Here is a 27,821-nt window from a genome sequence, read left to right as displayed (position 1 = left end):
AAGTAGGTAGACAACTGGTTTAATTTATTCAAAAATTTACAAATTTGGGAACGGATAAATTACAAATACACTTGTTGAAATTTACTTAAAATATAAATTGCTTTCTGTAATTTGAAAAATTACAAATATCTCATAATCAGAATTTTTTATTTAACAAAATTAATAGAAAAAACAAAATTTCTAACTGTTCACCTATACATTAATAAAATTATCTGAATTATTAATTGAAATAAAATTTTAACATTATTAAAAATTGTTAATTAACTTGATTTATTAATAAAATGACCTATTTGTTATGAAATTAAAAACCTTAAGAAGGCATAATGTAATTTTTAAAACTACAGGAAATAATTTGTAATTTAAGTAAATTACACAGGTGTGTTTATAATTTACCCTTTTGGGAACAAAGAAAGGGGCATCAGTCTATATAGCCACTTCAGAAGAGAAATCAATCTGCATTCAGAGATCACAACATTTTGAACATTTTAAAACAATGTTATGTGAACCCAAAAATAACAAGGAGTCAACAAGAAGTTTTGGGTGTTAGAATAACACGTAATGAAAGCACTTTAAAAAACAAAGACTGTTCTCATACCAACAGCTTATTGGTCTAGTGGTGTAACAAAATTAAAGATGATGCTGATCCATGAAAAACAAAGGGGATGAATTTGAGTAACGAAACATAGATCTAAACTACAAAGTCATGAATACTCAATTCATCGATCTCATGAAGAAAATACTCAAGAACAGCTCACTACTTTTTTTTCTTTTTTGCCTGTTACAAAGGCATAAAACTAGAAAACACAGAAGCACAGACAGATGGCTCCTCCAATGAACTTACTGATATGGATCTTAAGAAAGGAGGAATTGAATCTACCGACAATTGCTGAATCTATTGTTAATCCAACTTGAAGGAATTCGGGTTCTCAGCCACAGAACGCCTTTGGGCGAGTATCTGCTTTGTCCTTTCAAGGACACCAAAGAAAATTGAACCCCCAATACCTATCCACAGCACTCTTGGCCCAATTCCCTGCAGCACAACATCCACAAGTAACATTTTAGTATGCTATTATGCAAATTGTCCTTAATAGCTCTTTAAATAATTCATTTCCCATTTGTGTCTGATAATGCCCATATTGGGCAGCACTTTCAATTTGTCAGAAGTTCATACAATGGGTCTTCTACTTCTGTGGATATGGTAAAAGTAACATTATCGATAACACATGGGTAGACACCAAATCGAACATCACAATTCAGTTTGCTTTCGACCCAAAATGATTTGAAGGAGCTATATTTTTATGGAAAAAGAAAAGAGCACACAGTATGATTTCGTGTCAAAACCTTTTAAAGCTTAAATGTTTGATATGTAATCCACACTGGATCAGACTACAGTAAAAAACACAAAGAAGAACATGGAAACAGCGAGATTATGTGAACAGCTGACATGAAAATTTACATGGGGATATCCCCATCTCAAATAACCATAATCGTCCAAAAGTTTGAACAACATTGCCATGTGAAGAAAAGCAAAAGAAATTTCTCACCCATCTATTGAAGCGTAAGATAAAATGAAGTCACGGTGTCACCCATCTATGGAAGCATAACAAGAGAGAAAATATGAAATATTAGTATGGCTACTCCATTTTGATTTTGTAGTTACTTCGCAGAGTAACAAGGGGCCACTGGTTCGGTGGTGAAAACGTGGCCTACTAAGCTTGGGGTTGTGGGTTCAAATCCGAGGGCAACCACTTTGTGCAAATTATGCCAAAAGTTAGGTTTGTATCAATTTACACCCTCTAGACCCCCCCATCTAATGGGGAGTAAACTAGGTGTAGTTTTTTAGTCATTTGGCAGAGTGTAGCATGGAAAGGTCTTACCTTTAAAAGAGCAGGAGGTCCCTCTTCTCTTACAATAGTCCTAACACAATCAAAGATACCTTTGTACTGGTTTCCTGATCCCTGCAAAGTTTAAAATGAATTGAAGGTAAGGAACACAAAATGACCTCCATCCATGAAGAAGAAGATGATAGAACAAAAGCAACGCAAAAAATGCATGAAATTTACCTGAACCATTAACCTAGTTTTTATCACATCAAGAGGAGTTGTTATAGCTCCAGTTATTGCACCTGTAAATTGGGGGGACTGATTTTACGAGATCCTCAGAGTAATTAAACATTTTGCTCTTATTTTTTTTTTAAACAGAAAATATGAGTTAACTACATATACTGGAAAAATACAAAATTTTTAAAAAGTAATTCATCTATATTGATGGGGGAAAAAAAAAAGAATAACTAGGAATATGGGTCAATCCTGTTGGATAGGCAGCGTTATTTTGATTTTTTGAAGGACGGGGAACTGTCCCAACCACTTGACTTTCGGATGCATAATAACAATGGAGAGGTCCTCCCTTTCTGAGTATTTCAGCATTGTTTCATCATATGCATCACTAGTACGAGTTTCCTTAACCATTCCAGTTTAAAGGTAGCAATAACAATGACAAATAGTAACACTTGTCACTAAATTCTGAACTAATATACATGTCCAAAATCTAGAGTAGAGGCAAAAATTAAAATTGAGAAACCCTTGACAGTCCCCAAATTCGAAATTTGTTTGGGATGTGCACTTACCAGCAAAAGCACCAATTATAGCAGTCTCAGGGTCATTTGGATCCCTTCTTGCCTGAGGGAAGAAAGAGAAGGCACAATGATATCTCCTTAGCTTCACATAAACAAGTAATAAAACAACTCAACAGTGGTACAAGCGATTTTTATTTTGTCCTGTTATGACTATCATATTTGTACTGTGCAATAAGCGAGTGCCCATTAGACTAAAAGGGAAGTTTTATAGAATGGCTATTAGACTAGCGATGTTGTATGGGACGGAATGTTGGGCAACTAAGAAACAACATGTGGAGAAGATGAGTATTGCAGAGATGAGGATGCTAAGGTGGATGTGTGGCAAGACTAGAAAAGACTTAGGAATGAGTGTATTCGATAATGGGTAGGAGTAGTATTTGATAGAAGATAAGTTGAAAGAAAATAAATTGAGATAGTTTGGTCATATACAACGGAGACCAACAGAGGCAGTAGTAAGGAGATGCGATACAGTGACGGTAGATGGTAGTGCTAGGGGAAGGGGCAGACCTAGATTGACGTGGACTAGTGTAGTAAATAGAGATATGAATCTCCTTAATTTGACTAACGAAATGACCTTGAATAAAGTCGAGTGGAGAAGAAAGATTCATGCAACCGATCTCATTTGATGGGACTTAAGGCATGGTTTGGTTTGGTTTGGTATGAGTATCATATTTGAACTCATTCGTTTTCTTTCATTGTGGCACATTTGTAAGTTATACAACACCAGTGCAACCCTCAACCCTTCTCCCAAGTAAAAGAAACCGATCAATGTGTCCATGTTTTGCATTTATATGTCAAATGTGGATGAAAGTAAGCTTACCGCTAGCTTATACCCCATCCGAAGCTGCTCATATAAGCAAAACTGGATGGCATCAAAAGGCAAATCTCGTAACAAAAAGGATCCATATCCCTACAATCTCAAAGACAAACAAGGCATATATATGAGTAATGACTCCAATATGTTCATGGAGAAACTAATGATATACTATTCTCCACCCTCAAAGACCTGACCCCACTTTCACAATAAAGAACCTTCATGGTCCTCCAGGAGGAAAAAGACTGAAAACTAAGTGGAACATAATGCTTCAATGGTAACTTTAAATTTGAGGAAAGTAAGCATCACACACCGCATAAAGGCCTTTAAAACCCTCCTTAGCAACAATGAGGCGGACGGCATCAGGAGCTGAAGCAAATTGCCCGGTCTGCATCCTTTGCTTAACAACCTGCAAAGTTATTAAATAATGAGCCTTGGAAGCATTGTGAGATGGAGGCTGAAAAAGTAAACTAAACTACCTCAGTTGGCACACGAACGATAGAAGAAGCAGCCCCTCCAACAGCACCTGCAGTCTAAATAAAATCTAGAAAGCTTATAAACTAATAAACAAAGATTTTATTACATTGAAACTCCTCAGAGAAAAATAAGAGCCACGACAACATACAATACTAGCATAACCAAATCATCACCCTAGAGAAAAGCGACTAGATAAATCAAATTAGCACATAGAAAACAAATTCCTTTAAAGGAATACCGTCTATGAAGCACGGGTACTTCAAAAATAGTGCCGTACGAGTACCGGGTACTTACCGGGTGCGGGTACGCGTACCGGTACGGCGGTACGCGTACCGGGTACGGCAAAAGAGGGTCCGGTACGTTTGGCTTATTCGGGTACGGCATGGGTACGGCACGGGTACGCCATGGGTACGGCGTGGGTACGCCATGGGTACGCCAAGGCCTTTTTTTCCTTCCCTTGCAAATTAGCAATTATTATTATTATTTTTTATTTTTTTTGGTGCCCTTGCAGATCAGTAATTTTGATGTTTCTCTGTTGTCCTGTTTGTCTGTATAAATTGTAGAAGCATATCAACAAATGATTTTAATGTTTTTAAAAAGCAATTTGAACCAAAAAAAATAACAAGGCCTATAAAGGGTAGTTCTGTGTATGACTATGCATTATGTTTTTGCTTTAGATCCTCCTAGAATTTCTTTATAAAATCTTTAATCATAACAAACTTTTAAAGTTTATGCACAAAACATTAAAAATTGATACTGTATTAGTTGATTAGTAGTTGTTGGGAATGATGCAATTTTATGTATTATGCAAATTGCAATTGACAACCTGCACCAATTGAGAATTTTTTTCCTTTATTGTTGGTAATTAACTTTAAATCTTTCTTTGGTCTCCTGTTATTTCTTTGGTCTCACCCTATAAAAATAGCAAATTGATGAGCAAAAAGAAAGATTTTAAAAATAAATTATGATCACAAATTCACAGTGCATAACATACCAAAGTGAGAGATTTCACAAATATTATTTTTAACGCTTAATGGTTTTAAATTATAGGAAAATGAGTAGTTCTTTTTTTAGTTTTGATATTTAATTTTAATTTGTAGGTTGGATCCTTTAATCAAAATTATATTTAAAAAAAAATAAAAAAAATATCGGCGTACCGTAGCCGTACCCGTATCGTACTTTTTTTGAGTTTTGCCGAATCGGCGTACCCGTACCGTACTCGTACCCGCACCCGTGCTTCCTTGAATACCGTCTATTTAATTTTCAAAGGTTGATCCCACTGGGAAAGAAAGAAAGAAAAAAGAAACAAGGAAAAAGGAAAATTATATTTTCAGAGGCAGAAGAGAGCCTTTGCACCAGCAACACTAGTGGTTTTACACCTGCTATGAAGACATTGAAGGCTTGAGCTTTACCATCTGTCCTTGCTAGTCATAATGTGCCATCCTACTTTGTATACATATGATTGTATCAGAAAACATCACAGGAATATGCCCAAGTGAAGTTAATTACGCCATGAAGACATAAGAGGGGAAAAAAAAGCAAAAAAACAAAAAATAAAAGTTCAAAACAGAGGGTGCATAAAATTGGGACTAAGCAATTTGAACTTGGATTATAGTTACAAAGTTACCGCAAGATTAGTACAGAATCTAGCACCAATTCATATCAAACAACAAAACTGTGTCATATCTCTTCTACTCAGATAAGAAATTGTCGAGGATAAAAATATTAATGACCCCTCTCTCAAACAACTAAAGTTTTTAGATGAAATGGCAATTAACAATTTAACATGATATCAGAACATGAGGTTATGGGTTCAAGTCACGGGGCAATCACTTTGTGCAATATGCCAAAGGTTAGGTGTGTATCCAATCTTTCCCTCCCAAATACACATTAATGTATACTAATTGGGCATTGTTGTTGTTAGAACATAAAATAGATCATGTGTTCAAACCTTACTATCTACCCTGATAATTATAATACTGCCACATGATTGGCCTGCTTATGGAGGAGAGTTTGGCCACACGTGAGGAGACTTGCTGACAATATAAATAATAATGTTTACCCTCTCTCTAACAACTTAAGCCTCTAATTAAAATGGTGGCTAACAATTTAACAAATGCTTACCAAATGAGCCAATGCACTAAGGTTTTCAGGGAAGCTCTTTAGCAATTTTTGCTTCGTAGGTTCATATACACCCACAAATATTGCTGATGCCCTGCAAATAATAACAAAGTTCATCAAGAACTTGCCTCCCAATGCCAGAATTTCCGTATTTACATGACTGAGGAAAATGCAAAGTACTGTATTGGGTGGCGTGGCAAAGATAGATGCCTCAAGGGCTTCAACTATTCTTATTATGAATTACCATAGTTGTAAATGTGAAAGAAAAGTTTTTATTTTTTATTTTTTAAAAAGAAAGAGGGTAAAGATGAGACGACATCTGATCAAAAGAGTAATAGTTTCAAGAAGAAATGGAGCTAAGAATTTTTATATTTTAAAAAAAAAAAACCTCATCTTGGGCACATGGTTTTTGAGCATGGTTTAAAACTTGCAGACTTTACAAAAATTCATAAAATGTCAGCACAATCAGAAAATCAGGGGGGAAAAAAGAATTAAAAATTTGGGAAAAATACATTTTTTATTTTTTTACTGATTCAGTTGAAAAGTCAAACAAATTACTTAAAATTCTGCAAAATTTGGAAAAATTAGGTAAAAATAATAATAAATAAAAAATTCAGATTTTCAAATTTAGGCAAAGTCAGAATTTAGGAAAAAATTGGATTCAGACAAGTTCACCAAGTGAATGAAAATTAGTATTTTTAAAAACATGTTCTTGACATATAAGGCCTTGTTGAGTTGAGTTAAGCTCATCTAGCATCTTCAAGTTTAACAAGCTTTTCATAAACTGAAGAGAAACTGAAAACTAAATGAAAAGAACACAAAAAATATATGCATGTATACACATACACCAACATAATTTTTGACAAGCTAACTTAGGTTTTTATAACTGATAAAATTTGCAAGCAACATTGACACAACTAGTCATAGATGACAAGTATGTGGAAAGGAATAATTACAATTAAGAAAACTTACGGTAAGACACCAGCAAGATTTCCTGCCAATCCAGAATAGAGTCCTTTCAAAATAATTTTTCCCCCACCACGAACTGCCTAATGGAGCCATGAACATTTTAGTCAACACATTTTTTTTTTTTAACAAAAAGAAAAAAATTAAGTGTTAGAAATTTGAAGGAAGCTTGTTCCCATCAATTCCACGCAAAGCCAATGACATAAAAATCCTTGCGATGAAAGAGACAAAAAATGAAAGATAGAAAGGCATGTTGGGGACCTATAAAGGATTGATGAGCCTTCCCATCTCACATGTTAGGAACAAGACAGTAAAAGATCAATTTCTTATCTAGCCATTTATGCCAAACACATATGTAATAAATCAAGGTTTTTTCTTCACTAGTGTACTTTGTCCAAAAACATAATGACATATTAGGGGCAACAACGCAATAGTAACATTGACGTGCATAGAACTAAGACCAATTCTATACAAGAACCAAGATAATAATGGAAACAATTTTTGCCCTCCAGCTCCGACCAACTGCTTCAATTCATCAAATGAATTGCATGTGGCTGCCAGTGCCAATTAGATGAAAAGAAAACTAACTTAACCATTGCATCCTGTAACAAATGTGATTGGATTTATAGTAAATAAATTCCATTCTCACACAATCCTAGCAAACACTGGGACTAGCAATAAACAAAAATAGATGAATAAAAATAGTATTTAAGTTTTAACCTGCTTGAAGCCTAGTTTTTATTGTATCAATTGGGTACAAAGCTGTTTCAACCACAACACCAGCAGCACCTCCAGCTATAGCACCCTCTGCAGAACCCCACAACAAATCATTAGAAAAACTGATACTAAAAGGTTTTGTGCTTTTTACTTTTCCAAAAAAATAAAAAGGCTTTTTGTGTGTTTCTAAAGCATTTATGCACCTCCAAATTTTTCTTATTTAGATATATCTGAGATGTAACTTAATTAAGATGTTGACCTATGGGAAGTTAACAATATTATGCATTTAAGATCCCTGTATCCCAAGAGCACCTCTTGTTTCTTGTTACACTTTCCTTTCTGGGAGTTATATGATTATTGTTTTTTTCTATAACCTTGCTTGGCCACTACATAACTGATGTATATTGGGCCTCACCTTTTTCTTCTTTTGAATTTCTTGTCTAACACATAAGGAAAAAAAATAGAGGAGTTACTTCCACATATTAAGTTTTCAGTCTATTTGATGAGCCTTTTTTGTTTTATTTTTAATGAGCCTTTTTCTTTGTCAATGCAAGAGAAATTTAGATTTTTGTGGTAAAGAAAAATCAAGCAAGAGAAAAGCATTATGTCCAAGTTGTCACTGAAATAATAGTTTCAGATTGTCACTAAAATTACTCTATTCAATTACTTAAGTCTTCTACTTCAACCCTAAGAAGCATGACATAGATACATGACACGACAAGGACATGCTGACACGTAAATTTTAAAACATGTGGGACACAATATGTCCGGGACATGTGCAAAGCATATGATTGTATATAATTATTATATATCAAAATTTTTAATATTCTATATTGATTTTATGTCAAATATTTATTCTTATCAAATTTATCAACCTTGGTATGCTATTTTGGTGAATTTTTTATTTATTTATTTTTTTTTATTTTTAAAATGGGTTCCAAACATGTCCCAGCATGTCCGACTCCTGTCCAGAGCATCTCCGACCGTGTCCATGTCTAACACGTGTAGGACATTGGTACGTGACCTCTGGAGAAGTGTCAATGCTTCATAGCTTCAACCTATTGGCAACTTTTCATTGCTTACCCAAACCTAACTCATTACAATGAAGGATAATTATTGATACATGACTCAGAAAGTCTATATGAATCATCTCATGAAGTTAAAGGATAATATTAATGAATTTCTTGGTGGGATATTCATAATAGAAATAATCTCTTTCATCCATTTAATTATAGCTTACTACTTTATTATGCATCACTAATATCATTGCACTGTTCGTCAACAAAATGTATCAAGTCCATCATCATCACTGGATTAATCAGAATATAAATACATAACATTATCCTGGCTACAAATTCAACAATAGTATTGTAACCTACCAAATAGAATACGCAAAAAATCAAATGGCCCGTCTCCATGTGCATTGACTGTTTTAACAATCTTGTTTGACTCATCTTGGGAAATACACATTTTAAGCTTTGCTGTATCTGTAATGAGAAATAGGAAGAAATAAATGATTTGGGTGATAACAGATACAGGTAAACAAAAAATAAGATAGATACAAGCAAAAAAAAAAAAAAGATTTTATTATTGAGGGCAATGTTAAATGAAAAATTAACTCGTACAAGAAAACAAAAGCAGCAATAAAAATACTAATAACAGGAAACTTCATAAATAATCCACAAGGTTCCGTTATCTTCTTTATGAATTAGATTCATTGAGTGTTTCTTCCGGCTCCAATGAAAATTTCGTGTGAAATCTATTTTACTATAAAACTACATTGTTTTAATACTTTTTGGGCATGTTTGATTGGGTGGATTAGAGTATGGGATTGGGATTATTAATCCGTGGGCCTAATTATCCTATGTTTGTTTTAACATTTTGGTTTAGGATTATTAATCCAACGGATAATTAATCCAACAAATTTGTAGGATTATTAGTAATGGGGTAGGGGAGGGATTATTAATCTAATGGATATTAATCCAATTGGATAGTGAATACCACACTAATTTAATATGATTATTAATACTTCACTATTAATCTTGTGAATCAAACATGAGCATTAAGCCTTCACTAATATCTTTTCATTCACTCAAGTTTTTTTTGCAAATCCAGCGTGATCCAATTGCTTTCAGTGTCTTCAGGTCAGCCATATAACAAAATCCATTTTGGTCAGGCCTTAGTAGCAAGAACTCCTAGTTGGGTGACGTTTCTTAACAAGAAACTCGATTCCGCACTCCTAGGTAAGAAATTTGTACGAAACTGGCTCCCATTGTGGGAGAAACTTGCTCCCAACTAAGATAGAACTTATCAAACATACAAATCTCAAAGGAAAAAAAAAAAAAAAAAAAACTCAAAACTCATTCTAGGTCTTTCTATTTACATGATATTTATTTATACTTCACAAAAACAATTTGTAGTTGAAATCAATCTATAATAATATTGATTTATATTTTAACACATAAATCACAACTAAGCAAAAAAAAAAAAAGAAGAGAAAAAAGAAAGAAAGAATATATTCAAATAGTTAACATATAAAATTTATATATGCTCCCATATATGCTGCCGCTCCCACCTCCACCCTCGTCCCTGCTTCATGCAACTAAGGGTCAAGCAAAATTTCTTATTATTTTTATTTTCAAATACATGTTCCCTTGTTCTATATGTTTCAGGTGATTGTACTAGAAGTTGAAAAAGAAAACTATGATAAAACCATTTAATTGAATCATTCAACGAGAACAAGTTGGTGAACAAAAATGTTGTAGAATCCCACTCATTCCAGCTCCATTAAGATGGTTGGCCATTTAACTATTAAAAGAATTCATGAGCAATCATACAAATTAGGTGTCCATGGACTCTAAGTACGAAAGGGGAAAAAAGAAAAAAAAAAGAAAAAGAAAAGAAAGGAGCAGCCAAGCAGGGTTATTGAACCAACATTGAGCCTGAGCATAAATATCTACGTACTCACTTAAAGAATGGCTTCAATAATCAATATACATTTAATAGTAGTTGCAGATGATGATTAAGAGTTACAAGGTGAAACAATAATGTAGTGCTAGTAGAGTAGAGTCAGTAAACTGACATACTGAGGATTGCCAGGTCAACTCTCATATTCACATACCTCCTATTTCTTGAGGTCACGTGTATATGAAGCAATTGGGATCCAAAAGTATAAAGTTTTTCTTTCCCCTAGCATAATCCAAAATCTCAAATACTGATAAGAATTTCAATTACTTATCAACATATATATACAAGACTTGAAACCAAGCCAAATTAATGGGGAGAAGGCCAGTAGGTCACTGGGGTGTCCCAGATCAACTTTCTTGTTCCTGCTGCCTGCCGGTTTCTTATTTTTGATACTCTTCTTGCCTTAGAATTTCTGTTTCTGGAATACACGTTTTTACTCCATTTTCAAACCCTGCACCAACTAGATGTGTCTGCATTTTCAATTTCGAAAAGTGAAACACCTTTTCAAAAAATCAGCTGGACCCAAAATCTCACATCCTTGTCACCAAATTCAAGATTTGTTTCCTAACCAGTCAGTATTTCCTGAGAACCATTTCATCAATTTAAAACTGCACAAACATAAATTAAAAACCAACGTGCTGGTTCGCAACTTAAAAAACTAAAAAAATTACAAAAAAAACAAACTTTTTAATAATTATGAGTTATACAAACTAAAATAATTACAAAAAAAACAAACTTGTTCTCAATAATTATGAGTAATGCTATACAAACTAAAAACAAATTACAAACTTTTCTTACTCACCAATGTGGCCCAATCACAGTATTAAAGTGGGTCCTGCTTCAAATTATTTGTTAAAGGCATCAATCATTGCTCATATTAAAAAATAAAAAATAAAAAAGATCCACATTTTTGCAGCTAATTGACACAATAAACAAAAGCAATATGGTTGGCAAGGTCAATTTATTAAGAAATTAATGATTCCCTAATAAATAAAAAAAATCAAAAGTTACAATGGGGGAATTTACAGGAGACTCTGTTCTTGCATTCACAGAGATTGTTGTTTAGCAGAAAATACTAGTTCCAAGTGTGATTAGAAATTAGTCTTCAGCTTCACTGATGAGTACTTGAAAGTTTTTAATAACTAATTCATTTTTCCAAGATTAGCAAACCTGACTAGTTCTAGGGTTTTACAGAGAGAGAGAGAGGTACCTGCGGGCAGAGCCATCAGCTGGGGTTTGCCTGCTACTTGTGAGAGAGAGCGAGAGGGGAGAGGGGAGAGAGCAACAAGAGGGTTTGGGGTTTAAAAGCTGAAATGGTGTAAATTTGGTCTCAGCCCATGACCTGGCCCAAGTTTAGCCCGCTCCCATCAAGGTCTTGGGTCATTCTATTTGCACCCAAAAAAAAAACTTACTGGTAAATTCTATATACAAAATTTAAAACTCATCTAATTTTAAAATAAAATATTTACACCAATTAGTTTTACATATTTTTAATTATTTCTATTTTTTTTCTTTTAGATTTAAAGATGCTGATACATCCCACGACCATCAGATTTCTATTAGACGGCTACTGGAGACTCGTCAGAATGTTCAACATCACCGGAAAGTCACCAGAAATTCGCCGGAGTGTCTTTTATTGGAAGTTGCCAAAATGTTCAAAATGTTCGCTAGACATTAAGAATATCGTTGAAGACTCACCGAAATGTTCAGCATATTGTCTGGAAAAAAAAAATAAATGGAGAAATTAGAGAGAAAGAATATAGCAAAATATGCTAAATATTGATAAATTGAAAGAAAAAAAATCGTAACAACAAAAAACAGTAACAATAGAGAAAAAACATATGTTATTTTTCAATTTTTGTAGGATTTAAACAAATAATCTCCAATATTGATAAAAAAAAAAAAAAAAAGCTTTGAAACTATAAAATGTTACAATTTTAAAGCAAAAATCTATTAAGCATTTATACTTATCAATCAAATTGAAAAATATATTATGAAACTGTAAAATTTTACAATTTTAAAGAATGTTATAAAATTATAAAATTTTATAATTTTTACCACCTGTAATTAAAACTCGAAAACAACTTGTTCACAACTTGAAAAATTTCTCCATTAAAACAGGAAAAAAGAAGTGTATTGTAGAGAAAAAGTAGAAAAAAATTGAGATCGAATGAGAGAGAGACAAATTTAGAGAGATGATTGTATTCCATCAACTAAGTTTTGTTTAGATCTAATCAAATCTGATGTGAATTTACTCAAATCTATATCAGATTTAAGTAGATCTACTCATCTTCTTTGTCGAAAACATATTTTATTCACCGTCAGTGATGGTGAAGCAAGGTGTCAGTGACCGATAGTTGCCAGTAAACCCCAATAGATAATCGTCTGTGACTATATATCAGAAAGAGAAAGAGAAGAAGAAAGGCACAGTTGTCGATCTCTGAAAATTAGGAAGAGAAAGAGGCAGAAAAGAATAAAGATAGAGAAGAAAAAAAATATTAAAAAACTTTTTGGGCATAAATAAAAGATTGTGAGATTAAATAGCCCACTTCTTTCAAAGAGGACTTATTAGTAATGACATGGGTAGGCTCACAAAGGCTATAGCCCACTATGAACAACCCAAGCCTACCACTTAGGACCCAATACATAATTCAATTAATGAAGCCCAGCACTGCTGAAACCCCACACAGCAATAAGAGCCAATGACATCAAGACACATGGCAAGAGAAGGGCAAGCCACATCAGCAGACAAAGATCTGCAAAGTTATTGCCACGGCACATCGCCATTAATGAGGCCCCTTACAGCATTTATTGCGATAACCCCTCTCCGTTGGGACGGCACGCCCTCACCCTGAACAAGGTAAGCTACAACATAGACTTTCGGCCAAGGTGACAGATCGGAAGGAACAACGAAATGATTACCAGAGGACATAAGCAGACGTCGAAGACAGGAAGAAGGTTAAGCTTTTCTATCTCTACTCCATCTCGACACTCCACTTCTCTCTCTCTAACTTACTCGTCAGAGGGTTTGCTGGGGGACTCCCCGTTCCCCGTTGAACTCTTGTGCAGGTCTTCAGGTGGGCTTGGTCATTCGGATACCGGTTGGAGAAGCGTGGATCAGTCCGACCCGTCCAAGTCTCTTGTAGTATCATCAGTTGGCGCCGTCTGTGGGAAGTGATCATTTCGCGCGCCAGTTGTGCTCATTATCGCCGGAGGCCCTTCCCCAATAACCCCTTTCTTACCACCTGTCAAGGTGTATGGTCACGACTAGATCCATGGCTTCTCACCCCAATGTTCCCGATCACCAAGCCGACCCCCCCAATCCAAATAACCCACCACCGTATTTCACTGAGCTCACCAACAGCATTAACCGCTTAGCCGAGCAAAACCAAGCCCTGATTAATGCTCTTCCCCAAAGAAACCTTCCTATGCCTCCTCCACCACCCCCAGATATTCCTCCCAACCAAGAACGAGCCCCGAGCCATACTATCCTGTAGCCTAATCCACCAAACTCGGAAAGCTTACAACCCCCTCCCCTAAGTATAAACCTGCCACCTCGGGGCCCATAGCCATCGATCCCAACACCGACCCCTGAATGAGAGGCCAGCAGCGTCCAGCCCCTGTTACTTCACTAAATGGGTGGAGGCAGAACCCCTTGCCACAATTACCGAGCAGAACACAACCAGATTCATTTGGCAGTCGATCGTATGCAGATTTGGCATATCTCAAGCCACCGTCTCTGACAACGGCAAACAATTTGACAATGCCAAGTTTAGAAAATTCTGTGCAGAGCTTCAAATCCAACCATGCTTCTCTTCTCTAGGTCATCTCCAAGCCAATGGCCAAGTTGAGGTCACCAACTGTTCTCTTCTGAAGATCATCAAAACCAAGTTGGAAGCCGCTAAAGGACTCTGGGCTGAGGAACTACCGAATGTACTCTAGGCCTACCGCACTACCGCTCGAACTCCCACTGGGGAGACCCCCTTTCACTTAACATACGGCGCTGAGGCGGTCATCCTAGTGGAAGTCGGTCTTCCTACCTCAAAGGTTCTACATCCGAATCCAGAACTGACTGAAGAGCTGCGTCGGGCAGACCTAGACCTAATTGAAGAGCTCCGAGAAACCACTGCAGTTAGACAGGCCTCATACCAACAGAAAATGAGAACTCACTACAACCGCAAAGTCCGATCGAGGGAGTTCGCCGTGGGGGACCTTGTTTTACGAGAAGCAACCTTTGCCACCAAAAATTCGACTGAAAGGAAACTGGCAGCCAAGTGGGAAAGACCTTACGTTGTTAAAGCCAGACCTCGTCCGGGTACATACCGACTTCAGGACATGGAAGGTCGAGACCTTCCCTATCCGTGGAACGCCAAACACTTGAAGCGTTATTTTCAATAATTTCTCATTCTTGTACTGATCAGTTATTGTATTTTCTTTTGAGCAATCTACACACTTGAATGTTTTTATTCTTCTCTCACATGATGTAAATTTCTGATCAAATGGGCTACACTTTAATGACAGCAAGCTTGTATCTCAGTTATTAGTGTGGTATTCCAATAACGCTTTGATTGCAGCCTCAGCCAGACTGAGCATGAAAAGCCTCAGCCAGACCGAGCATAAAAAGCCTCAGCCAGACTGAGCACGAAGACCCCGGCCAAACCGAGTTACTTAAAGCCTCAGCCAGACTAAGCATGAAAAGCCTCAGCCAGACTGAGCATAAAAAGTCTCAGCCAAACTGAGCACGAAAACCCCAGCCAAACCGAGTTACTTAAAGCCTCAGCCAGACTGAGTATGAAATGCCTCAGCCAGACTGAGCAAAAAAAGCCTCAGCCAGACTGAGCATGAAAACCTCGGCCAGACTGAGTCACATGAAAACCTCGGCCAGACTGAGTCACCTAAAGCCTCAGCCAGACTGAGCATAAAAAGCCTCAGCCAGACTGAGCATGAAAAACGCCTCAGCTAGACTGAGCATGAAGAACCCAGCCCGACTGAGCATGAAAAGCCTCAGCCAGACTGAGCATAGAGAGCTCAGCCAGACTGAGTTACTTAAAGCCACTGAGTTACTTGAAGAACCAGTTAATCGTAGCTTAACCTAAATTGAGCACGAATGAAGAGCTCGGTTAAGGCCATTCGTGCCAACTTCATGGTTGTGGCATAGTGGCCATACTTAGTCAAATTCCAGGTCCATGCTTTTACACCTCTCAACACTCTTTACATCTTTTAGCTTTCATTTCCCAACTTAATTTTTCATTTATTAACACCTTTACAACTTCATTTTTGGGCGTGATTTGAAACTTCACATTTTTTGACATTCTTACATGCTTCCTTTATAAGTCAGCCTCTTTCCTTACAAGTCAAGCCTAATTTGAATAAACCATTCTCATTCATTTCGGACTCACAAACACAAAGGCAGCAGTGTGACAAACACAACCTTATAATTTTATTCATTCATAAACTTATACACAAGTTTACTACAGCAATTCAAAAAAAAAAAAAAAAAAAAACAACAAACAACAAACAACAACAACAACAAAAAGAAAAACAACCAAAACTCTAAATACAAATTTTGTCAACTTCCATCACTCCTCCTCACTTGACACGAGGTCTTCTTCTTCAACACCCCCGTCCAGGGGGTTCTGGGCCACGTCGTCGTCGTCAATCTTAACACTGCTCAAGTCTAAGTCTGGAAACAGCTCTTCCGCTTTACGTTTGAACATCTTCCACCCGCTATCCCAGAACTCAGTTATTTCGTGTTTGTAGAAGTTCGACCGCTGGAAGCTCTGGATCACTTCATCTTCACTCCTACCCCCAGCGGTCGCTCCCGACGGGCCAGCCCCTCCAGCCCCCTCTCTCACCAAGTTGCTAGCGACCACGGCATCGATCGCCATCTGGAAGTCAGCAGACCCCTTGAACTGCTCCACTGCTGCGACGTACAGGTCGGGGTATACTACCCTTTCAGAGGCTACCTTGGTTTTTTTTTCCTCCAACTCTTTCTCCAACCTCGCCTTCTCCTCCATTGCCTTCGCACGCTCATCTTCCAGCTCCTTCTCCAGTCCAGTGATCTTCAGGTCTGCTTCCTCCTTTTCTTTGACCCACTGGGCGCGCAAATCTTCATTGTTGGTCATAGCCTCTTCAAACCGCTCATTGGCAACCGTACAGGCATTTTTAGCATCTTCCAGTTTCTTCTGCTCGCCAGCCAGCTGGAACTCGAGCGACACTACCTTGCGGCGTTCGTCCTCTAGCTCCAACTTGGTCGCGAGCAGCTCAGCATGGGCTCGAGTGGCAACATTGTGCTGCATAATCGCCAACACTTCCATTGTCTTCGCCTTCTGAGCCTCTTCCAACCCTCTAACACACGCACTTCGTGCGGCCTTTCGCCAACCTGCAGTCTCCCTCCTTAAGTTCTCAAGTTGGGCCACCACCCCCTCCAACTTTGCCTTCAACCGCCCCACTTCACCTTTTGCAGCCGCTGCCTTTCTCAGAAGGGCCCCGACTAAGGAGGTCGCCTCCATTTGGGCAGAACACAACCCCCTCAGCAGCTCAGCCTCAGTAAAATTTGCCACGGAGCTCACTGCTGCCTCCTCCACTACTCGCAAGAGGCGATCTGCAGCTACCCTGGCCTCTACTCCTACTCCTCCTAGTACCCCAGACACGGTTGGGACATGGTAAAAAGTGGTCTTCAATCTAGCTTCCTTTCCCTCTCCTTGGGGCACCTTAGGGCCAGCAGACCCACTCTCTACTTGCATCTTGGGGCCCATGGCAGTCATGTGCTCTTCTCCCTCTTGGGCCCCATTCACCTTTGTCTCCCTGTACCTCTGGAACAACCACCCCTTCTGGAGTCGCCCTCACTCTCCTCTCCTCTGCCTCCTTCGCTATGGGGGTCTCCTCTGCCGTCACCTCCTTCCTTATCTTCAAGGCAAGCTCCTCCTCACTCTCTTTTTCTCACCACACCCCCCATCTCCTTGTAGGCCCTCTCCTTCAAAGGATCAATTGGGGGCGGTCGTGGCTCAAATCCACCCAAGTCCTTCTCCACCACAAGTTTGAAGCGTGGTCGGATCCTCTCTCTCGCACTCGATTTCAGCGGCCGGTCTTCCTGTGACTCTTTGAATTTACTGGCCTTAGCGAGAATGGTCCTATCCTCCGCCTCTTGTGCCTCTCTTCTCGCCTCTAATTCTGCCGGTTCGAGGTCTCCATCAATCGGCTAAGGACCCAAACCTGCGACAAACAAGGCCGATGGCTGAACAAGCTCGTCCCATCTGGCCCCCTCCTTCTCCCTCTATTCCTTTACTCTCTCTTCAGCTGCTGCCCTCAGTTTTGGCTCCACAGACTTGGTGGGCACTTTCTAAACTGTGCGCACTCCAACCCCTCTGTTGGCGGACACATAGAACCACCGCGGCCTCCACCCCTTTATCGATGACAGCAACCCCGCCACCAGCCCCTTCCCTGCCGCCGCCTGCAAAGTGACCCAAGTCTCTTGCTGCCCCGACGCCTTATAGCACGCAAAAAACTCGTCCACCGTCATGGTTGCCTCCTCATTCGCCCTTGGCCACGCGCTCGCGCAAGCCAGTACAATCTTTCACGCATTGGGAATTAGTTGACCCGGCGCCACTTCCAACCGGTTTAGGACACCCACTACTACCTCCAGAATCGGCAACCTCAACCCTCCCTTCAATGCCTCCTCGTAGAGGGCAAACTCCCCCAGTCGGGCATCGGATAGCCTCTCCTTCGTGGACGGCAACTTCAACTCTATTTCTGTGGGAATCTGGTATCTCTCACGTATACTCACCAACTCCTTCGCGGTGACGGTCGACTTGTAGGCTTTCATATGCTAGTGACCTGGCTCAACTTGGATGATTGGCTGCACAGCCGCTATCACCGTGGACGAACGAGGTCGCCTCACCGGCTCCTCCTTGCTCCCCACTCGCCTCTCCGTCCGGTATTGTTCTGTCAAATCCACAGCATCGTCGTCTCCCAATGAATCAACCCTCGCGGCTGTTCCTTCTTCTTGGGCCATCCCTCTTGTATGTCGGCGAATAGCTTTAGATGCTAGTGTGAGATAGTCTACAAAATGTCGCAAGGGTGTATCACTAGCAACGAAGGAGTTAACACTTGGAACGTTTTGATTTTTTGCAAAAAGGTAGGTAAAACAGACAATACCAAAAGCCCAAGGCTTACCCGTATTCCAAGGGTCACAATTAATTTCTGTCAGTTTGAAAAATTTTCAACAGTCCGCCAAAACTGTCTTTTCAACAACCTAAAATGCCCTATCGTTTCACTTATTACCCAACGCCTAACCTCCCCCACTATGAGATTCTGCTACGTGTACGACCACGATACACTGCCCCCTTCCCCTTCCCTGTCTATTCCACTTCATTTCAACACGTACCACGCCGCCTCTCGAGCCCCGCGCCGCTTCACCACCCTCGCGGTCGGCCCTCCTCATGGTCGGTTCCTCCACTCGGCCACCCTTCGCGGTCGGCCCTCCTCATGGTCGGTCCCTCCACTCCGCCACCCTTCATGGTCGGTCCCTCCACTCCGCCACCCTTCGCGGTCGGCCCTCCTTATGGTTGGTCAACCCTCTCACAACCCTCATTTTTTTCATTATTCCCTTTGTTGGACTAAAGCTGCACTTGAGAATGGGGGACTACTGACATGGGTAGGCCCACAAAGGCTATAGCCCACTATGAACAACCCAAGCCTACCACTTAGGGCCCAATACATAATTTAATTAATAAAGCCCAGCACTGCTGAAGCCCCACACAGCAGTAAGAGCCAATGACATCAAGACACATGGCTAGAGAAGGGCAAGCCACATCAGCAGACAAAGATCTGCAAAGTTATTACCACGGCACATCGCCATTAATGAGGCCTCTTACAACATTTATTGCGATAACCCCTCTCCATTGGGACGACACGCCCTCACCCTGAATAAGGTAAGCTACATCATAGACTTTCGGCCAAGGTGACAGGTCGGAAGGGACAACGAAATGATTACCAGAGGATATAAGCAGACGTCGAAGATAGAAAGAAGGTTAAGCTTTTCTATCTCTACTCCATCTCGACACTCCACTTCTCTCTCTCTAACTTGCTCGTCGGATCGCTGGGGGACTCCCCATTCCCCGTTGAACTCTTGTGTAGGTCTTTAGGTGGGCTTGGTCATTCGGATACCGATTAGAGAAGCGTGGATCAGTCCGACCCGTCCAAGTCTCTTGTAGTATCATCAAGTAATTTGTCAAAAAAACAATTACGCCTAACTAAATTATTTAGGATTATTTTCTCACTACACTCAAGGCCCAGCCCAATTTTTTAAAAAAAATAAATTGAAAAAAAAAAAGTAATCAAAAGACTAATCCTAGGTTGTCCCTAGACTTAACCACTTCCATGCACGTCCCTCTATAATAGCTTTTTTTAAAAAATGTTATAGTAATTGTAAGTAGAAGTATAATGCATTGCTTATCAAAGACCAATGTATTAGTTGTATCACAAGAGACAATGTAACATGTTTTTGCATATTCCTTACTCTTGTCCCTATTATTATTACTATTAAAATGTACAAAAAAATATCAAAAAAAATTGGTGTTCAACGTGTTAGGAGTGTTTTGATAATTAAATAATAACAAAAATGTGTTAGAAGGAGTTTTGGGAATTTGATAGCTCTCAAATGTACAACAATACAACCTAATTTGTCGGTGGATTAATTTATTAGGAATAATTTGGTTTAGGTGATCACATGTCTAATATATAATTCATATTTAAAATTTTAAACTTGTACGGATTAAAAAAAGATTTGTTTGTAGATGGTAAATCCATCTAATATATAGTAAGACTGACCCAATATTTTTGGAAGCCTAAAACAAAATATTAAATGTTTCATTTTCATATTTAAATAGTGAACTCTTTTTTTAATTTTTATATATTGTAAAACCTTTTTTTTAGATTTTTTTTTATTCTTGTAATTAATAGTATCAATTTTACCATCTCTACTATTGGCATGTTTAGACAAAAAATAATTTTTATTTTGTTCTTTTAAATAATTTTGTTTTTCTTGCTAAACTTTTGGGCAAAAAAGGTCTTATTCATTCTTAAGTCATAGGGTCTACGGACAAGGAGGGTTTTGTTTTGCTGGCTTTAATTTGGATAATGAAGTATGTTAGACAATGATTTTTTTTTTTTTTTATAGGGTCTTAATTTATCAAGTTGCGTAATCTTTATCAAGTTGCGTAATCTTTATCAAGTATGTTAGACAATGATGCTGATTAGGCACTTGCGTAACTGGCATAATTTATCAAGTTGTAATCTTTTTTTTTTTTTGAACAAGAAAATGCCAACCGGCTTACAAAGAGTCCAGAGATAAGATAGCCTTAAGGGTCGGAGGAGGATGGGCAACCCAGTCGAGGGGAAGCATGCCTGTCAAGTTGCGAGAAGCTACCTAGTGGGCTGCACGATTGGAGCTTCTAGGCGACCAGCAGAAAGAAATGTTGTTCCGAGACTTCGCAGAGCGAATATCATGTATAATAGCCATGCAATCCCATGGAGGAACTAGTTCAGAGACACTCAACTCGATGACTGTTTTGCTATCTCCTTCCACACTGATTTGGCTGAGGTTGAGGGTTTGAGAAAAGGCGCAAGCCATTCGAAACGCTTGGGCTTCTCCTTGCAAGGTTGACAATACATGAACAATAGAAGTGCGACCATCGACCAGCTGACCTTCCCGATTCCGAAGAATGGCAGCCAGGGAAGCTTTTGACCTGTCTTTAGTGAAGCTGGCATCACAGTTAAGCTTAAAGTGGCCCAGACCTGGTGGACTCCATCTACGGCTAGGGGGCTCGGACACTGCTGCATTCGGCTGTCGAGCACCAAGGTGATTAAGCACATATAACTCTCTCCATGCAGCTGTGGCTTGATGCAAAGTGACCGTGGGATTTAGGGGATTGTGGTTAAAGACCCAATCGTTTCGAGATCTCTAAATACACCAACCCACCATTGCCACTTTCCTAATGATTTCTAACTATTCTGATTTGTTGGAGCACATATTCATAACAAAGTAAGTCCACTCAGCAACAGAATTGCAAACTTGCATATCACCTCGAATGCCAAGGTCACTACCGAACCAGACAGTCCTAGTCCAAGGGCAGTGGAACAGAAGGTGTTCAATGGATTCAACCGGACAGGCACACGCTGGGCATTGACTCGATGGAGCACATTTCCTACAAAACAGGTTTTCCTTTGTAGCTAACTTATTCTGACACACACGCCACCAAAAGTGACGAACTTTCGGAGGGATGTTAAGAGACCAAATCAAACTCCACATGCTCGCCGGGGGGGAAAAAGAGAGGGAGGCCGCTAGCTTGGAGTCAAAATGGAAAGAATCTTGAATTGCAATATGATAACCACTGCGAACCTCATAGTTACCTTTCGGAGTATAACGCCAGATGACCACATCAGCTTGGTCTTCACATGAGATGGGTATGGACCGAATATGAGCAAGAACCTCTGCACTAACTACATTTCCCAATTTATTGATATTCCATTTAGTGCTATTAGGGACAATAACATCAGAGACTTGTGAGATACTACAATCCGGCGGTCGAGAGTTCGGAATTTGAAACTCGGGTAAACTTGGTATCCACTTGTCCTCCCAAAACTTGATAGATTTACCGTTGTCCATTTGCCAACGAACACCGTGCTCAAGCAACTGCCTACTTTGAAGTAGGCTAGCCCAGGCCCAAGAGGCCTTCCTCCCTTTCTGTGCCTGCATAAAATCCGTGTGAGGGAAGTAGATGCCTCTCAGAATTCTTGTGCAGTAGGAATGAGGAAATTTCAAGATCCGCCAAGCTTGCTGAGCCAGAAGAGCTAAATTAAATGCCTTGAAGTCTCGAAACACCAAACCGCCCTGCAACTTAGCAACTGAAAAACTTTTCCAATTAACCCAATGAATGCGACGACCATTCGGATCTCCTCTCCACCAAAAATTACTCATAAAACCATTAAGTTGATCGCAAAATTTTTTGGGAAAGGCGAAACAAGCCATAGCATAGGTTGGGATTGCTTGTACCACCGATTTAAGGAGTATTTCACGACCCGATTGAGATAATAAATGCTGCTTCCAACCTTGCATTTTTTGAACAGCCCTTTCAATCAAATACCCGAAAACTTCCGTCTTTAATCGGCCCCAAAAGGAAGGGAGACCAAGATATTTGGAATTGTGCAACATGGGGGCAAAGCCCATGAATGAGCAGATCTCTTGTTGAACTGGCACTGGGGTGTTGGTTGAAAAACGAATGCTGGACTTCTCCCAATTGATCAGTTGGCCCAAGGCAAGGCAATACTCATCCAGACAAGTTTTCAAATGTTGACATTGGGCCATGGAAGCAGTAGAAAAAAGGAGGACATCATCTGCAAAAATTAAATGGGACAAGATGGGGCAATCTCGACTCAACGTTATGCCCTGAAACCAATTATCAAAAGTGCTCCTGGAAATCATTCTTGAGAGAACATCAGTAACCAAAGTAAACAGGTACGGTGAAATTGGGTCGCCCTGACGGAGACCTCTTTGAGGAATGAAGGTGGCTCGTTTCTCCTCATTAGCAAAAATTGAGAAGGACACCGTACTTACCACTGCCATGATCCACTGAACCCAAACTGAACTGAACCCTATTTGGAGAAGAAAAGCCTCTAAGAAATCTCATTGTATGCGGTCATATGCCTTATTAAAATCTAACTTGATTGCCATCTCATAACCAATGCCAGTCTTCTTCAGTTTCAGATGGTGAAAAGCTTCATGAGCTACCAAGATGTTATCTTGGATCAAACGCCCTGGCACAAATGCTGACTGTTATGGGGAGATCACACTTTTCAGGATTGGTTTCAATCTATTGGCCAAAATTTTGGAGATGATTTTGAGGGTGAAATTACGCAAGCTGATGGGTCAGAATTGAGTGAGTTTTTCTGGGTTAGGCACTTTGGGGATGAGGACCAAGTTGGTATAATTCAGTTCTTTCAAGAGATGCCCAGTAGTAAAAAAACTTTGAATCGCCGAGCAGACATCATTACCCACCACCTCCTAATAAGTTTGGAAAAAGATACCAGAGAAACCGTCAGGTCCTGGTGCTTTCAGAGGTCCCAATTGAAATGCTGTGGATCGAATTTCGGCGTTGGACACCGGGTTGGTTAAAGAGGCATTCATCTCTTCGGAAATAACCCGTTGGACAGTTGACACAAGGTGATCAAAGTTTTGGGAAGGAATGCTGGTAAACAAATGAGAGAAGTAATCATGGAGATATGAGTTAATCGCCTCATCAGTGGATAACCACTGTCCATCCTCATTTTGCAATTTAACCAATTGGTTCCGTTGTCGGCGCTGGATTAAAGTGGCATGAAAAAATGCAGAATTTTGATCTCCCGACTTTAACCAATTCACTCGAGATCGCTGATGAAGGAACATCTCCTCATGGAGGAGCACTCTCAAAATGTCATCTTGAGTCTCCTTTTGGGCAGCTACGTTGAACTCAGACCAGTCAAGAGCTTGGAGATGAGACAACTTGGAATTAAGCTCTGCTAACTTGGTTTGATTGTCTCCGAATTCACTCTGACTCCAAGATTTCAGCACCAGTTTGCAGCCTTTCAATTTTTGACACAATTTAAACATGGGAGAGCCCCTATTAACCTCCTCCCACTTAGCTCTAACAACTTCAAGACAGTCCGGAGAAGTTGTCCACATTGATTCAAACTTGAACAGACGAGGCACTCTTTTAGGGGGGAGACAAATGTTAAGGATAAGTGGACAATGATCTGAACCAATAAGAAGCTCATGAAGAAGTTGCGTATGGGGGAAAAGTTCTCGCCAATCTACAGTTGCCACTGCTCGGTCAATTCTTTCCCAGACATTATGCCTCCCCGACTGGTTGTTTGTCCACGTAAAACCATGATCCTTGAACTCCAAATCCATTAGAGCACACTCCTGGAGCAATTGTTGAAAGCCCAAAATTCTCCTAGCTATAGGTCCTGCGCCCCCAGTCTTTTCCCAAAAGGCCCCTATCTCATTAAAATCACTCAAGCAAAGCCAAGGAAATTGGTTTTCAAAGGCTATGGCTCGGATAGAATCCCAAAACAGGTTGCGAAGTTGTTCCCTGGGCGGTGCATGAATGAAGGTGGCAAGCCAAGATATACCATGATGAGATAAGACATAGCAGAGCAAGTTCTGATTACGAGAACGAACATCAATGACTATTTCATCCATCCACCACAAAGCCAACACGAGAACGAACATAAGAACTGTTAGTGAAACGCAAACGTCGGCGAAGGCGCTCCAAAACAGAGCGTTTATTCTTTGTCTCCATTAAGAAAACCACAATGGGATGATGGGTTTTGCACAACCCTCGGACTATCTGGATTGTCAGGGGTCGTCCCAGCCCCTGACAATTCCAGCTGATTATAAACATGGGGGTTGTGGCTGTATAGGACCAGCCACCAGTCCGTCTTGTTTGGATGCAACATTTGTTACAACTGGGGGCGTGCATGGATTATTCGAGCCCAAGTCAGCATCAACAGAACTAGGGGGATAGGCATGCATTCCATGCATAGAGAGAGAAGGCCAAGTTTGCTGCACATTGTCAACATGTTGAATTTCCACTTCCACCAAGTCAAGGCATGGCAACTGTTGGTTACTCCTCAAGTGTGGAGATCCTTGGCGTGTCTTTCTGGGGCGGGTAATGGGTTTGGTCTTGGGTTTACATTGGGTTGGAGAGGATGAGATTAATGGCATTTGGTATGGGATGGGGGTATGTTTTAGAAACTTTAGGGTGGGCATGAGGGGAGGGGGGAAGTCAGTGGCCTTTCTTTTAAGAGAGAGATTGTTAAACACGTTGGGCAACATTGTATCAGTAATATTTGAGTCCAAGGCTAGGGATTTTGGGCTAGAGAGTGAGTCTAGGCTATCAGCAGGTTCAGTGACATAGTAGGCAGGCCCAGTCAGAGGGGGAAGTTTTAGAATTGGGAGAGAAGAGGATTGACTTTTTAAGTTAGAAGGGTTGGGGCCAAGTGGGGCTTGGAGTGGATTACCTGATGGGAAAGGTTTGGTAGGCCCAACAAGATGTGGATTGGTAGAGGGATCGACTCCCTGATGGGCTAAGAGAGGTGTGGTATCCAGGCCCAGATCCTTCTGAAAAGGTGTGACCTCGTGCTGAGGTGTATCTCTGGACAAAACTTCTGATATGGGAATTTCAGGAGAAATTGTTACAAGACCACGTGGCAACCTCGAATGGTGGACAGGTCTGGCTCTGTTCCAACAGAGCATGAGGGTGGCCCTTGCACCACTCCCTCCGATGTACCTAATTGTCCTTGGGACGAATGTACACGCGCATCATACTCACGCGCCACTAGTACCTCCGGTTCCACCGTCACCGCCGAAGTTTTTCGGCCAAGAAGGGGTCGGATACTGGCCTCCAATTCATCAATTTTCTTTTGGATAAAATCCACCGGTAGATTGAGCTTCGGAGCTACTCCAGTTCTCAAATGAGGGCCATACCCAGAATGACGTCCTGCCTCTCTCCCAGTAAATTTACAAGATTTGTTATCATGCCTAATTCTGCCACAGTCATAATAGTAATCTGAAAGTTTCTCATATTTGAAGTCGATCCATTTCTCCATGATATTGAGAGTGTTTGGGTCCTTCCTCTTCATTATGAAACCTCTTGGAATGGGTTTAGAAATATCCAGTTCCACTCTAATGCGCAAAAAACTCCTATGTAGCAGTAAACCATCATGAGGAGCTTCAACACCGATCAACTGACCCAAACTCTCGGCTATGATTTGACCATTGCGACGGGTTAAACGATCCATTGGGAGTCCATGGACTTGACCCAGAAAGGGCAAAAAGAAAAGTCCATCTCAGAAATAGAGCAACCCATCTTTAGAGGCTGTAAGACAAGAAGATTTTCCATAATGGACCACGGAGCTTCCCTAAGAACCTTGAGTCTATCCTCCGGATTGCCGAACCGAAATAAGAACACATTGTCAGGCCACGGCGAGACTGCAATTTCCTCCCTAGTCTTCCATGCACTCTGAATGATCTTGGAGACAGCTGATCGATTCAAAATCTTAGAGGCTAAAACCTTTCCTACCAAGCACAAATGAGAGTTGTCGGTGCTTTCACCCGAACCCTCCTCCAAGTCGATGGTCACAGAGTCGCCCATCACCTGCCAGACTGAAAAACAGGAGCAAAACCTAGTAACCAGAGGCTAGTGCAGAAGCAAGAGAAATACAAGCAGAAACGAGGAGAAAAAGGGTGACAAGGCTGTGAAAATGCCTCAGAAAAGAGAGAAGCTGAGGTCCACTTGAATGGAGAGCCTAGAATAAAACCCTAGGGTAAGAAGAACTCTCATGAAGAGAGAGAGGTTCTCAGGTAGAGAGAGAATAGTCGATATCAACAAAAAGAACTAGTTATCAAGTCGTAATCTGGCCAGACAAATTGAGGATATCCGAAGAGTGTTAAGGGAATTGCAGGCGGATCGTGATGTAATGTCCCACCATACGATAAATCAAAGCAGGGCTGTCAATGGATCGGATTTAATCCGAATCCGACCCGAATTCAACCTGATAATTCGAACCCGTTTATAAAAAATCCGATCCAATAACCTGATAATCTGAATCCGTTTATTAAACGGATTGAACATGCAAAAATCCGATCCGATAATCCGATAATCCGAACCGATTATTCTCAATTTGAATAAAAAAACACAAAATGAAAAAAAAAACCAAATTATATAAAACTATAGCTCAATAAATAAATAAATGGATCGGATCGGATTATCGGATCGGATATTTGAAATCTTCGGATTCTGATTCGGATATCTATAATCGGATATGGACTAAACGGATTCGGATCGGATTCGGGTTTGTCTTAATAGGATTCGAATTTTGACAGATCCGATCCGAATCCGATCCATTTACCGGCCTAGATCAAAGGCTAAGGCAAGAGTTGGATGAGTTATTGGATAAGCAGGAGATGTATCGGGCACAGAGAGCAAAGCCAAGATGGATGCAGTAGGGGGATAAAAATACAAGATATTTTCGCATGATGGCAACTATTAGAGCTTATAAGAAAAAAATATTTTTCTTGTTGAA

General features: G+C 40.0%; 3 protein-coding genes across 4 annotated transcripts; all 3 read right to left on the bottom strand.

The window, feature by feature from the left end:
* Positions 1-568: 568 nt before the first annotated feature.
* On the bottom strand, positions 569-12,107 carry LOC114305616 (S-adenosylmethionine carrier 1, chloroplastic/mitochondrial). Of its 2 annotated transcripts, XM_028250728.2 has the most exons (13): positions 11,908-11,996; positions 11,500-11,532; positions 9,110-9,217; positions 7,734-7,820; positions 7,020-7,092; positions 6,051-6,141; positions 3,929-3,982; positions 3,763-3,858; positions 3,456-3,545; positions 2,627-2,678; positions 2,064-2,125; positions 1,878-1,958; positions 569-1,030 (listed from the first exon to the last, which is right to left on the bottom strand). In XM_028250728.2, the coding sequence occupies exons 3-13, from the start codon at positions 9,198-9,200 to the stop codon at positions 899-901; spliced, it is 909 nt and encodes a 302-aa protein (XP_028106529.1). In that variant the 5' UTR covers positions 9,201-9,217; positions 11,500-11,532; positions 11,908-11,996; the 3' UTR covers positions 569-898. The 2 variants fall into 2 exon arrangements, with proteins under 2 accessions (XP_028106529.1, XP_028106528.1); XM_028250727.2 differs by lacking the exon at positions 11,500-11,532 and having other exon boundaries at positions 11,908-12,107.
* A 9,019-nt stretch (positions 12,108-21,126) lies between these two features.
* Positions 21,127-24,936, bottom strand: LOC145793489 (uncharacterized). Its single transcript, XM_082876328.1, has 3 exons — positions 23,784-24,936; positions 21,772-23,351; positions 21,127-21,660 (listed from the first exon to the last, which is right to left on the bottom strand). Exons 1-3 carry the CDS (start codon positions 24,934-24,936, stop codon positions 21,127-21,129), a joined length of 3,267 nt encoding a protein of 1,088 aa, XP_082732454.1.
* Positions 24,937-25,931: 995 nt separating this feature from the next.
* On the bottom strand, positions 25,932-26,890 carry LOC145793488 (uncharacterized). The gene is made up of 2 exons (XM_082876327.1): positions 26,602-26,890; positions 25,932-26,551 (listed from the first exon to the last, which is right to left on the bottom strand). The coding sequence occupies exons 1-2, from the start codon at positions 26,888-26,890 to the stop codon at positions 25,932-25,934; spliced, it is 909 nt and encodes a 302-aa protein (XP_082732453.1).
* Positions 26,891-27,821: the final 931 nt, after the last annotated feature.

Source organism: Camellia sinensis, chromosome 6 (assembly GCF_055761805.1).
Source record: "Camellia sinensis isolate YWXY chromosome 6, ASM5576180v1, whole genome shotgun sequence".
NCBI classification, from domain to species: Eukaryota; Viridiplantae; Streptophyta; class Magnoliopsida; order Ericales; family Theaceae; genus Camellia; species Camellia sinensis.
Note: the sequence above shows the minus strand (reverse complement) of the source record. Positions and strands in the feature narration are given on the sequence as shown.